This window comes from Pseudochaenichthys georgianus, chromosome 14 (genome assembly GCF_902827115.2).
Source record: "Pseudochaenichthys georgianus chromosome 14, fPseGeo1.2, whole genome shotgun sequence".
NCBI classification, from domain to species: Eukaryota; Metazoa; Chordata; class Actinopteri; order Perciformes; family Channichthyidae; genus Pseudochaenichthys; species Pseudochaenichthys georgianus.
In genome coordinates, this window is record NC_047516.1 from 29,757,720 (window position 1) to 29,772,684 (window position 14,965).

The window sequence follows — 14,965 nt, forward strand, 5'->3', positions numbered from 1 at the left end:
CAACCAGCTCGCCCCTGAACCGGTGAGTCCTCCGCGGAAGACAGTTGAAGACGTCAGATTTGCCGTCCCTGAAGAATGGACGGAAAGAAGCTCCCAAGGCTGATGCTTCATAGCACAGGAGACTGAGGGTGGGACAAAGGGCAGCAGTGACACTGGGAATACAGCCGCCCATTATGCACTGAGGGTGGCTGGGGTAATGGGCCCCCAAGGGCCACCTTATTCCAGAAGTGAGCTACGAGATTCAGAAAGATACAGGTCAGCGGTCCATCAGCAGCCGAGAACACCTGAGAGAGGAGTCCCCCCCTCACCTGTCACCGCAGAAAGGAAGCCAAGGGCCTGAGCCAGAACTACTACCACCTCCCCCTCCCACTGTTTGTCTCTTTCTCCACCCCAGTGACTTCCTAATGCACAGTCTCTTCATGTCTGTCATGCTCGGGCTTCTTTGTCCCACTCACAATTCCATCTTTTCTCACATGCCAACCCTACCGTTCGGTCTATTGTAGTATATTGACCACTCACGCATTCCCAGCGCTTGACTTGGCACCATAATCCTCACCCATGGGCCCCCTCTTGAGCCCTAAGTTGGTGACAGTGCGGTTCAGCCTGGCTTTCCACCCACCAGCTGCCTACCAGCTAAGCTAATCACCAAGGTCAACTAAAGCTCAAGTGAGAATGAAACAGCTCACAGAGGAGATATATCTGCAGGGATCCTGGGTCGGGTCAGGTCGACCGAAGCAACATGAGGGTGTGAGAAAGTAAAGAGAAAAAAAACCAGCTACATTTAAAGTAGCTTAAAGTTTTATGACATTAAAACTGATAACATTTTTCTTGTTTTTGAAAACTTAAAGCATCCTGTGAAAAAAAATAATGAATGAATGACAGCCCAAACACAAATAATGACTTGGATAGGAGCTGAAAGACGATAGCAATTAAATGTAAGATAAAAACAAAAGCAATGCCAACAAAAAAGACACTGCTTGCATCAGGGTCATATTAAAAAATAATAACAGCCACAGTTCTTCCTGGGAAGATGAGCCATATAATAGAGCATACATAACTAGAGTTTTCCAGACTACTTAAACAAATGAGCATATTTGTACCAACAATCCAGAAGATACATCTCAGTGATGAAAAAAGAGCGAGTGTGTGAATGAGTGAGATGTGACCACTTATTATTGCACTAGCTTGTTTGAGGCTAAAATGTAACAACTGGGTCATGTTTTAAATCCATGGAAGACCTGAACTCAGTCACCTGGAAAAAAGCAGCCGTAGTGTGTACTTCACTCGGCATCTGCTGTCAGCATAAAGCCAGGTTTGAAGCCGAACATCAAAGCCAGAGAGCCTCAGAGCTGGAGCACTTGTTATTCTGAGAACGTCTGGCAGCTTATCCACTCACTAGGCTTATCAAATCACCTTGGAAGAATCGCCCTCGAAAATGTAGTGAATGTCTTGGTGTGATTGTGTTTTAACCCCCCGTGTGTGGACGACTTCTACACCATGGATGCACTGTGTGTAAATGAGCGCCAGTACAGAGGATGTAGATAGAGATACTGTGGGTAACCTTAACCATGTCCTTCAGACGTGGCACGGCATTGTGTCTTTGATTTGTCTGGTCTTTGAATAGGTGACACTTACGGTAATATCCAGCTTGCCTACCATTATCACTTACAATTGAGAGTTAAATAAAAAAGAATAAAAATAGCAGGAAAGTGGGATCTTTGGTCACCCCAATAGCGAACCCACAAAAGGCACCTCATTCATTTAAGATTTCAACAAGGTGCAATCAACTAGTGTTTTGTTTTTCTCTTTCATTTATATAGAATATTTAAAAATATACGACGAGCTGATTCGATCAGTCAGGCTGTTGGTTGTTGTTGGAAATGTTGCCTGCTCTGGCATGCAGTTCTCATATACAGTTTGTAGCAATACCTACGGAAGTAACGTTACTTAAGTCAGAAGTTGTGACAAATAAGCCAATGTTTGGTTTTCAAGTGCCGTTACCTATTTGTCACGTTACTTCCATACTAACGTAACGCCAAGTCTATGGTTATTGTGACCTAATTCCCAATCTTTTCCCCAACCTAACCAATAACTTTGTTGCCCAAACATAGCCGGGGTGTTTTCTGTGAAGACCAATGTTTATTTTGAAGACTGTATGCATGTGATGAGCAAATTTGGACATATGTCGTGGGAGATTCTTTGAAGAATACACATGTAATCAGAAATAACCTTTCGTAAAATAACATATGAACCAGTGTATGAGGATAGGATGGCTCTGGTAACTGACATCACAATGATTAGTCAAAGTCAATCATCCTGGATACCACCAACAAACATAGACAAGAATACGTTGCAAGAGAAACGCTGGGAGATGTGGAAGGCAAGAAAAGAAAAAAAGCTCATTATATGGTCGCTAACAATCACAGATAATCTCTAGGAGGTTCAAAGCAGCGGGATGGGTTCTAATTTGAATGGTAACGAAATGAGAAGAGCGGGTACAGAATGTGAAACGGAGGCTTTCCGAATGTGCTGCATTGAGGGCTACAGCAAGTCTGAAATAGTGTGTTGAATTGTAAAGAGGTCAATGCACAGAGGCAGTTATTTAAAAAGATTAGCAGGTGTATTCTTGAGGAATGTTGATAAGGAATTTCTGCAGTAAAGTGAGCAAGGTTCTTGGCAGGGTTTGGTGCGGCATGTGGATATGATAATGAATGTAAAACAAAGAGGCACGTAAGGCACTGTGCGCTATTTATGAGAGGGGGTCTATGGAGGAAATTAGTTGGAGAGCTTTGCATTTTTTTCAGTCAGTTTGTCATTTTCTAGGCTTTTCAAGGGGGAATATGGTTTAGTACAAGTTTGGATATTTTGTCTTTGTAGCAGATTTTGTATTATAGACCTACACATCTGTATTGTTGACAGCCTCCCCGGTAAATTTGGTCCAGCATAGAATGGCTTCCAACTGTGCATTACCAACTAACTGTTTGATATCAAAGTGTGTGCACAGCAGGTAGCATACTATGCTATATAGGCTTATAGTTTTCCATTTTTCATCTGGGAGCTTCTTCATGGCAGTTTACATTTACAAGTTGGGGATACGTTGGTTCTATAAAAAGGAAAGTATTAGCAGTGACAGCAAGGGAATTTGGCATGGCAAAATGAGACATTGGCCATTATTTTTCTCTTAGCCTACTGTATACAAAATGCCTGCAAATCACTCTTATTATCAATTCATCCACTGGAAATGTTCTTGATTAATTGTTTTGTCTATGAAATGCCCCAAATTCCTCTAATAGTCTCCCAAATTAATGTTGTCCAACTAAGAGTACAAAGCACATGAATATACAGTTTTAAAGAAAAAGTAGAAAATAATAAGAAAGAAAGTAAGTTAACGTACAGGCTTAACATGATTTAAATGCCACTTTATATTGTGTAAAACATTAGAGACTCTCTTAATCCTCCATAGATTTCCTTTTTTACAAAATGCAACCAGTCCTTCCAATCGTAATAGAAAAGGATGCCAGAGTAAGTTGTCTGACGGTGATACTGCAGGTAGACAGACAGGAACAGAATGTTAACAAGTCCGATGTCGAATGTTAAGTGAAGAACGAAGAAGAATGTAAGACAGGAAGGACTAAAGAGAGACCAGTAGGTTTTTACAATGAATGTGAAGTTAAGGATGTCGCAAAGTTCTGAGACAAGTAAGTGCAATGTAGAAAGTAGGATTTTGGTAGCAACACTAGTTCTGCAAGATCTGCTCTTGAATGTTAAAGTCATGGTAGAAAATGGTCATGTTGATGGAAAGCTAGCAATAGAGAAGCAAAGTCATATTAAGAGTTATTGTACTGTATGTTGATGAAAGTCGGAATGTGTTATGTGAATATATTTATCTTCAAAATCCAACAGAGGTGGTAAAACAGAAAAATAAAAATACAGATATAGCCTAGTTTGTGTGCCCACGCATGAGAGATTTAAAGTCCTAATCCCTTTCCTACACACCTCTTTTTAACCATAGCCTACAGTATCTGCGGCCCATTAACTTTCTTTTCAACACTGTGTTGCCTGTGTAGGTGTATACTTACAGTGTGTTTATAAAGTGTGTGTGTGTGTGGTGTGTGTGTGTGTGTGTGTGTGTGTGTGTGTGTGTGTGTGTGTGTGTGTGTGTGTGTGTGTGTGTGTGTGTGTGTGTGTGTGTGTGTGTGTGTGTGTGTGTGTATGTGTGTGTGTGTGTGGTGTGTGTGTGTGTGTGTGTGTGTGTGTGTGTGTGTGTGTGTGTGTGTGTGTGTGTGTGTGTGTGTGTGTGTGTGTGTGTGTGTGTGCATCTGGGAATAAGTGTCAGATGAGACAAGACAGAGAGGCAAGGAGAAAAAGAAAGGGCATGAGATTCAAACAATGATCGATAGACTCAATAAACCACAGCCACCCTGCGATGGGTTTGAAAAAATGTCCCCAAGGTCTTCCAGATACAGCGAAATCCATTAGTTCATAATGAACTCAGAGGGCTGGTGTTTGATTACTGCCTGTAAACTCGACAAAGAAGCCCGTTGGACGACAACAGAAATGTTTTTTACACTAGGCCTGACAAACTGTTTCCTGAGCATCAGCAGACACTCACTCTCCTTTGAGACACACATCTGCTAAAGGCAGTACCGGTATATATTGACATAAATACAAAAATGATGTCCCTAAACTTCCAAAAGGCAATGGAGAACTGGAGGAACATTAAAGCATTTAAATGTTGACACACTGTCTTTGGATGTTCTGAATAGAATACAACAAACAAGGAGCCCCAGTTATTTATTACATGTAGTTGGAATAAAGGCAATAATTGATATTAAACTGCAGCCAATCTTTAGCAATGCAGTAGAGATTAAATATTTGTATTATACCGTACAACAACTACCAACATCCAGGAAAACATTCCGTCCATAATCCTAGGTGACATTTGATTTGAACAGTAATATAAACCCCAAACAAGGGATTTGAAATCACATTAAATGCAGTATAATAACGTTTTACGGGAGCATAAAATCATGTGTACAACATTCAGGATTTTTAAATGTTCTCTTTAACCAAAGAGGGAAAAAAAGAAATGTTAAATTAAATTGATATGGTCCTTTGGTAATTACCCAAACAATCGAATTTATAAAACGGGCAGTGCAGTTAACTGAAGCTCATCACTGTCCAACTTCACTCCAATGTTATATTTGCATATGGTATGATTACAGTTATTTGCAGTTAGTACATCTGTTCTATCCAATATGCAGACCGAAGTGTGTCCGATGCAGTTTGTCAATCTTTAGGGGAAATCTGTGTACAACTGGCTCCCTCTAATGGAGGCAGTTGGATGTAAAGGTAACACTGGTATTGAGGGGCACAAAGAAACACTGCTGGGTTTGTTTGCCAAATTTCAAAACATCAAAGCAATTAAAATGTATGAAGAGGCTCCGTTTTTAATATCATGCTTTAATGTGTAAACACACGCATAATGGATTCCTAATGTGGTTATGATGCCTTGTTAGGCTTTATGTGCACACTTCCAAATACAACAGCTCCTTGCACTTTATAGACTCTTCTATTGAATCTTTTATTTTATATCAAAATGTCAAAGGTATCGAGGATATTGATGGCACCAAAAGTATTTGATACTAATGAATTTAATACAGTAAATAAGTAACAATACATTTGTTTAAAAAGAAAACCCCAAATGGGGTTACTAACCATGGATGTCATTTGGACATAATTTGTAGCGACTGAGTTCCCATCAAAAATAAAGATAAATCGGTTGTTAAATTAAAGTACAAAATAGAAGTATGTCATATTGCTAACCGTTCATGTTAAATATTGAAAGAATGAAAAATGGACCAAGTTGATGCTTGGATTTGAAAATTGTTATTAAATAAATATTAAAAGTAATTAAAAAAACTTGAAATTATAGAGTATTGATCCTGCTGCAGCATAATATTAATCCTTTTTAAGGAATGCTAAAAATGTGAAGGATGTCAAATATTCCCATTGATCTCTATACAATTTGAAGCAGGCATCCAGACAACGAAACATGTCGGGGAGACCTAAATGTATGGATTGCTGCCAGTTTACATGTATCTTATTTCAATAATACAAATAGTGTATATCTGATATGTCAAGTATTTTATTTTCACAAACAAATAATCAATGTTGATGATTTGTTTTATTGTCTTTCAGTTTTACCTTGTCATGTTTTTAACTCCTCAAAAAAAGGAGGGATTGTTGTTGCTGTCCAATGTTCCTTGGTGTGTTTTTGTGTTTGGTCGGCATTGTTGTATCCACACTGATGTGACCCCCGAGTGGACTTAACCCAAACTGAATCCCAACTGTGCGACTGTGGGCTTTACGTTAAAATGCAATGTGTACACAGAAGGTTAAGCCAACACATGTCCTGTCACACACAGCCGCAATGACCTTGGTGGTCTCGGAGTAACGGTCACGCAAGTCTTCCAGGAAGTTCCCACAACCTCCCTCTCTCTACTGTTAAGGACTCTTGGTTTAACTCCAATCTTCTTGTCTTCCGGAGAAAAAAAAAATGACAATGAATAAAAATATCTATATAAAAAGAACAAAAAAAAAAGCCATAAATAAAAAATGGGCCACAGAGAGAAGGTCTGAATCCTCAGGCAGCTCCCGAGTGTCACCAGGGATAAAGACACACGTTGGACTCCTTACAGTAAGAGCCAAAGCGAGCAGCAGGAACATACTGGCTTTTTTACCATTTCAGGACACAGACAGGAATGAAGACCAGCAATATGCAATGAGAACTACCAGCCTGCACTCAAGGAAGGGAAACAATGTCCACAGGCTACAACAAACTACAATCAGGATTTGCGAGCTCCAAAGGTGTTCAGTGGTCTGCAATAATAACTGCTAATTGTCTAGACTGACATGGGAATCGTTTTTTGCAAAGCATGCATTCTTCACTGTTCTTCTGCTCCTTAGGGATGACTCCCTCTCAGTATCTACAGACACAAGCCCATTCACCCTCTCTTCATGTTTGCCATCAGACCTGTGTACATTTCTACAATAACTCCTACATGAATTGAAAGGAGATGTCTTACCATGGAATATTATTCAATAAAATAACATATATTTGTATGATTGTAAGCAGTTCCCTTTGATGTTTTTGTCTTCTTTTCCCTCATTTCCTTACAGTCCCTCTCAAATGCTGCTTTAATCTACACTTTGATCAATGCGCTTTTGGCAGTCTGCATATTTGCACTCTATTGAGATATGTATGCTTTTATAAATGAATAGTCAAGACCACTTGTTCCCAAACTGATCCCCAGCAGAAGTCGGCAAAGCTTTACACAGGTTAGTCTTCTGGGTAATATTAGTGTAAGGCAACCTTTGGAAAATATATGCAGTGTGTTCATATCTCAGCATTTAAGAGTTACTCTCAAGAAAGCTAAATACAAACGTTTTTTAAGTTGGATTATAATTTAAGATATAAACACGGAAAGGGAACGGTAGGGGTCTTACACAAGCTACTATACACAGATCATGTGTCTGCTAACAGCCTATTTCTGTATTGCAAAAAAGTACTGAGTTAAAACAACCAAAACTGAATAGAAGAATGCCTCATGGAGAATAAAACCACATACTCAGGGGCGTGGGAAGGGGGGTGCTGAGGGCGCTGCAGCACCCCCTAGCGGCAGGCAGGCGGAGCTCCTCTGCCTGCACTTTTTTTTATAAATATATATATTTTATTATTTCATTGTGCCTGAGATATATTTTATATTATATATTATTATTCCAATGATAATTTTATATATAATAAATTATTTAGCTTCAGGGAAGAAAAATAAATAAATGTTGTTAGTTTTTAGTCGGCTCCTTTAAACGTGACGCACAACACAAGTGACAAGTAACTGGCATGGCGCAAAAACGTATCTCGAAATTCTTTCTCACTAAAAACGCTAAATCTGCTAAAAAGATTGAAATAGAAGAAACAGGGGCCAGCATGTGCACACATATGGCGCAATTTTACCGCAGGCCAATCTTACCGCAGGCCTCGCTCGACTTAGTACGGTTTTGTTAGGCCTTGTTAGGTCCGGCTCACTTTAATGCTGCGCTTCCATTACAGTTTAGGAACTGGGGTAGTTACTATAGTAATGCAGTGTAGGCGGGGCGATCGGCTTTTTGGCGGGCAGAGCGGCGCTGCATAAAACTGCCGTGACGTCAACTTCAATGCGACACAAAACACACAACAATGGAGGATGTGTGGCGCAGTGGATAGGGCCTTGGTGTTGGGATAAGGGGGTCACAGGTTCAAACCCCACTACAGTCAGCATGTCGTTGTGTCCCTGAGACACTTCACCCCAAATTGCTCCTGTGTGGATTGTCTACAGTATTGAGTATGTAAGTCGCTTTGGATAAAAGCGTCTAACATGTAATGTAATGATGTGGAAGCCATCGTTTCCTTGTTTCTTGGTATGTGGTTTTTTATCACAGCAAGAAGGCAAACTTTGTTTCGGAAAAGGCTGCTTATAGCAAGACGTAATACAGAAGAAGCTGACGAGAGACTTATGGCAATCGTACAACGCGGCAGAGACTACTCCAGGACGACTCTAATCAATACTCAACGCTACTCGGTAAGCTAACGTTCGCTAACTAGCCATGTGTTTCACGCTCACTATACGACCAAAGTGTTTCAAGTATTTAATTAATTGTAGCTACTACTTTTACGTATTAAAATATGTATGCTTTTGATTGTGTATTTCAGAAGTTAGGTCGCCGCCGCAGACCATGTGTTTGGGGTGGTGATTGTTCCATCTTTCACAGACACTCAGTGGGTGGAGAACTTCAGGATGTCTGAGGAAACCTACGTCTACCTGTGCAACAAACTGCGGCCAGCGATGGAGAGACAGGACACAGCATTCCGCGAGTGTATACCTCTAAAGAAGAGAGTGGCCATCACACTGTGTTAGCTTGGGACCGGCTCAGAGTACAGAAGCATTGGACATCTTTTCGGAGTGAGCAACACAACTGTGTGCCGGTGTGTGCAAGACTTCTGTGCTGCTGCAGAGAGGTTGTTAGTACCGGAACTAATTTGTTCACCAGACCGGGAGAAGTTTGCAGAAAACGCCGACTACACTGAGAACAGGTGGGGGCTCCCACAGTGTGTAGGTGCTATTGATGGATCACACATACCCATCTTGGCACCACAGGAATACCACTGCGACTATTTCAACCGTAAAGGCTGGCACTCCATCATCCTTCAAGGAGTTGTAGATGGAAAGGGACATTTCTGGAATGTGTTTGCAGGAATGCCTGGGAGCTTGCATGACGCTCGGGTTTTGAGGCTGTCCTCATTGTGGGAGTTGGCCAGTCGTGGCAACTACTTTCCAACTTGCACCAGGAACATTGGTGGGGTGAATGCTGGCTATTACATCCTGGGAGACAATGCCTATCCCTTGCAAAACTGGCTCATAAAAACGTTCCCTGACAATGGATGGCTGACCGCAGAACATGTGATCTACAACAAGAAAATGTGCAGAGCACGGGTAGTGGTCGAAAACGCTTTTGAAGGGAAGGTGGCGTTGCCTCATGAAAAGAAATGACTGATGTGAAACTTGTCAAATCTATGGTGGTGACATGCTGTGCTCTGCATAACCTCTGCGAGAGTCATGGAGAGGCCTATGATGATGAATGGGATGCACCAGCAGTAGCAGAGCCTGGGGTAGCAGTGGCACAAGGTGCAGAGGAGGAGGGCACTGAAATACGAGAGGGTTTGATGCGCTACCTGAATAGCTAAATATTCATTGTATACAGGAAACTTGAATGTTTTGGTTCATAACATCATGGTTCAGTAAGTTGATATACATTTCTTGTGTTTGTAATTATAAACATGAAATTGAAAGATTGTGGGCCATTAAGGCTAGTGACATTTTGTTTTGTTTTTATTGTTTTTATTATTACTACATTGTATTGAACATAAATAAATCTCTTTTTTCTCTTTCACATACATGGGTTTGTCAAATGATTTAAATAAAAAAATGTTATCAGAATTGACTTTGAATTTCAAGCACCAGTAAGTACTGCCCCATAATAAGAACATTTGAGAAAATATCCTATCATGAAAAGAAAATCTCTCTAATATCAAACTAAACTATAAACATAAATACAAATGATCTCTTGTCCTCCTTCTCTTTCTGTTTTTTTTCTAAATACCCCCTTCCAGTTTATTTATAAAAGGAAATCTTTGACTTTAAGTAATTATTTGTGTCAGTTACCAAATAATGTCTTAGAGGAGGACTTCAAGCTAGCAAACTCAATTTCTTGCTTTAAATCTCTTCTTAAAATTAACTTTGATCTTATGGGCTTTTTCCTAACTGATGGTGTTTCTTATTGCTTTATAAATTCATGTATAATGTTTATATCTTCAGTTCTAGATCTTAATTGGGCTATTTTTACAATTGTTTTTGAGAATTATATTGTAGGCTTCCTTTGTTTTTTAAAGATCCACATAAATGTTATTAGTAGTAGTAATGGTTGTAGTAGTTGTAGTAGCCTATTTTCATTATTATTTAGAAAAAAATATAGGCCTATAACTTCTGCCTCAAAATTATGTGAATCTGAATTTTTTTTAAACGTTGGACTACGACACAATTCTCAGTGTTTTTGTTCTGCTGATTTTAAGCCCTTTAATTAAAACGTGTACATTTCATTTCAGTTTATGATTGGATTCTAAAACGGTGTGTTTGTGTGTGAGTGGCAAACCAGTGACTTTGTTAACATGCTCACGAAAATCAGTTTGTTAATCAGATTATGGCAGGAAATCAGATGATGCATTTGTCAACAAGAGATAAAATGATAAGTACTTTATTGAATCCCAATTTGGGAAGTGTTTTTGTTGCAGCATAAAAAGGCATGGCATTGTACAATACAAATAAAAAAATAAAAAAATGTTTGTATTGCAGCAGCATAAAAAAACATGGCATTATAAAAAATAAAAAAAGGAAAGATAAGAAATAAACAAGAAAGTACAAATGTTGCATTTACAAATTAACAAAAACAAGAGAGATGAAACTGAATAATATTAATGGTGGTTCGTCTTCCTGAGGAGAACCTGGCCAATAGTGTGCAGGAAGGCTCGGTTAAATGCCTGAGTTTGAGCATTCTCCTCCCTTCTCAAGGCCATTTCCTCCTCCCTCGCCCGGGCAGCAGCCTCCATGGTCAGCTGCCAATGCCGATCCACCTGGGCCAGGTTCCGTTCCAGGTGCCATTCTTGCTGTGCTAGGTGCTCGTCTCCTCCTCGTTTCCTCTTGCCTGTATGACGATAAGATAATTATAGCAATAAGAATTAGCAATAAGAATGAAAAACACAGGACAGGTACAGGTCACACAAGGATATAAGAATACAAATGTATAAGCAGAACAACAGTAGGATGAACTAAAGACAGTTCTGCCCTAGATGTTTACAATGATAAATGTCCGCCGTAACCTCCGTTCCCTCTCCCCCTCTACCTTTGCCTCATCGGTGCTCTCAGCCCTCCCTTCCTCTGACTCGTTCCAACTCCTGCCTCCAAACTCTGCTGCAGAAACTCTCCTCTCTACGCTCTCATCCTCTCTGGACTCTCTCTGTCCTCTCACATCTTGGCAGGCTCGTCAGTCCCCTCCTGCTCCCTGGCTAAATGACGCACTGCGTGCTAATAGAACCGTCCTTAGGGCAGCAGAGCGGAAACGGTGGAAATCCGAACACCGCGACGACGACCTCCTAACCTATCAGTCTCTCCTCTCCTTTCTCTTCTTCGATCTCTCAGGCAAAAAGCACTTTCTTTCAAGATAAGATCCAATCTTCCTATTCCAATCCTAAAAAACTATTTTCCATCTTCTCCACCCTCTTGGATCCTCCCAAAGCCCCTCCCCTCTCCTCACTTCTGTCAAGCGACTTTGTTAACCACTTTGAAAAAAAGGTTGATGATATTCGCTCTTCTTTTTCTGACTCACCTTTACTCACTGCTGGGTCACCAGACCCTCCTTCCACCCGCACACTAACCTCCTTTTCCCCTCTCTCGCCAAGTGAGGTTCTTACCCTCATTACTTCTGCCCGCCCTACCACCTGTCCTCTGGACCCTATCCCTTCAAACCTCCTTCAGACTATCGCTCCTGATATTCTACCGTTTCTCACCCATTTCATCAACACTTCTCTAACTTCTGGTCACTTTCCAAACAGTCTCAAGGAGGCAAGAGTAAACCCTCTCCTAAAGAAACCCACTCTCAACCCGTCTGATGTTATAAACTACAGGCCTGTCTCTCTCCTCCCGTTCCTGTCTAAAACACTTGAACGCGCTGTCTTTAAACAACTCTCTTGTTATCTCAATCAGAACAACCTTCTGGATCTGCACCAGTCTGGTTTCAAGGCAGGTCACTCCACAGCCTCCCTCTCCTCTGTCATCATCCTGTTGGACCTGTCTGCTGCATTCGACATGGTGAACCATCAGATCCTCCTTCGCACTCTCCAAGAACTTGGAATTTCAGGCTCTGCACTTTCCCTCCTCACCTCATACCTCAAAGATCGTACCTACAGGGTAACTTGGAGAGGATCCGAGTCCGACCCTTGTCAATTAACTACAGGGGTCCCTCAGGGCTCTGTTCTTGGTCCCCTCCTCTTCTCCCTGTACACAAACTCGCTCAGATCTGTCATTAGCCCGCATGGTTTTTCATACCACTGCTACGCTGACGACACCCAATTAATTCTGTCCTTTCCCCGCTCAGAGACCCAGGTCGTCGCACACATCTGCTTGTTTAGCTGACATCTCTCAGTGGATGTCCGCTCATCATCTCAAGCTCAACCTTGACAAAACTGAACTGCTTTTCCTTCCGGGAAAAGATTGTCCCACTCTTGACCTGACTATCAACATCGGCACCTCTGTTGTTTTCCCGACCCAGACTGCAAGGAATCTGGGTGTGATCCTAGATAACAACCTGTCCTTCACTGCAAACATCGCTGCTACAACCCGTTGCTGCAGATACACGCTTTACAACATCAGGAAGATACGTCCCCAGCTGACCCAGAAAGCGACGCAGCTTCTGGTCCAGGCTTTCGTCACCTCACGCCTAGACTACTGCAACTCCCTCCTGGCTGGTCTACCTGCATGTGCCATCCGACCTCTGCAGCTCATCCAGAATGCAGCGGCTCGTCTGGTCTTCAACCTTCCTAAATGTTCCCACACCACGCCGCTCCTCCGCTCCCTTCATTGGCTTCCGGTAACTGCTAGAATTCACTTCAAGACACTGGTACTTGCATACCATGCTGCAAATGGATCTGGCCCTTCCTACATCCAGGACATGGTTAAACTGTACACCCCAGCGCGTGCTCTACGCTCTGCATCAGCCAAACGACTCGCTGCACCCTCGCTGCGAGGGGGACCCAAGTTCCCATCAGCAAAAACAGGTGGGTTTGCTATCCTGGCTCCAAAATGGTGGAATGAGCTCCCCATTGACATCAGGACGGCAGAAAGCTTACACACCTTCCGGCGCAGACTGAAAACTCATCTCTTTCGACTCCACCTCGAGCGATAGAATTACTAACAAAGAACTGCTAACAGAGCACTTATATACTAATAAAGGACTGGCTTATCTTTAGCCAGTTGAGTAGCACTTGAAATACTTGGCTATATGAAACCTGATGTACTTATGATTCTGTTTTCTTCAAGGATGTGTCTTCCAGGTCGAATGTACTTATTGTAAGTCGCTTTGGATAAAAGCGTCAGCGAAATGCAATGTAATGTAATGTAATGATTGTGAAAGTGAATTACATTATGTCCAGCCTGTTGATAATGAATATAAATATATGTATATAATAAGATTTCACACACAATTGTACTAGCTGCTTACTAGCTTGTTACTTACTTGTAACAGAGCATTTCCACACAGTGGTATAGCTTATTTTACTTACTGACGATGGATGATATAAAGTTTTAAAAAAGTCACAATTCCAGTCATTTTGCCATGCCTATTTCTTACCTAGAACCACACGCTGCGGTGTCGTGATGGCACTTGGCGTTGGTGGTTGAGTTGGTGTTCTTCGGCTGGAGTCTGGTCGAGTTGGGGTCCGTTCTGGATTTGATGACGATGTTGTGGACGGAATACTGCCATCACCCGTTGTTCGGGACTGTTCCTCCTCACTAGTCCCAATGGCATCATCTAGAACAGCAACATGACTTGTTAATTCCACAAACTACTGCAGCACAATACTAAATAGCAACAACAACTCTAGAAATATAAACACTAAACGTAAACAATGGCACATGTGGTGTTAGCAAACAATAGCTCTAGCTAATGCTATCTGCCTTAGCTAGCTATGTAGCTCTTCGGGGCTCCATAAAAGCATGGGTTGCCGAACATAAATGTAAGGATAAAATAGACTTGTTTGTTAGAAGTGAGCTTTAGAATAGATAGGGACACAACGCTTTCAAGCAAATAACAGAGCGTTAGCAAATACTTACCATGCAGGGACTCCAGTAATGCAGTCGCAGAGTCCAGGTCTCCCTCCCTCCCAACGTTGGCCGGTCTATGGCCGTAAATGGCGTCCAACAGATCAAACCACTTACAGCTTTTCCTATCTGAACCACTCCGGCCTTTGTGGTCCTTGACGGCTCTATACTCACTCTTAAGCTTTTTCAGTTTTTCCCTACACTGCTGGAAAGTCCTTGAGAATCCGCATTCGGACAACAGTGCAGAGACCTCCTGAAAAACGTTTAGGTTGCGAGTTGCGGCGTCGAGCTCCCACTGGATTTTATCATCTGCAATCAGATGGAGGAACGTCGTAACTTCATCAATCGACCACGGTGTGCTTTTCTTTGCCACTTCTTCTTTTCGCTTCTCAGTTTTCAAAAATGCTGCAAGCGTCCCTTAATATATGCAATGCTAGGGATTAACTCGCGCGAGAATTGTGACGATTCTCTCTGACCAATCAACAGTCGTCACTAGT

General features: G+C 41.6%; 1 protein-coding gene across 1 annotated transcript in view; it reads left to right on the forward strand.

Annotated features, from left to right (window-relative positions):
• Positions 1–410, forward strand: part of fgf11b (fibroblast growth factor 11b) — a 57,525-nt gene extending 57,115 nt beyond the window's left edge. Inside the window, 2 exon segments of the mRNA XM_034099967.2 lie at positions 2–46; positions 48–410. Of these exon segments, the coding sequence (XP_033955858.1) occupies positions 2–46; positions 48–113 (111 nt within the window). The 3' untranslated portion in view covers positions 114–410.
• Positions 411–14,965: the final 14,555 nt, after the last annotated feature.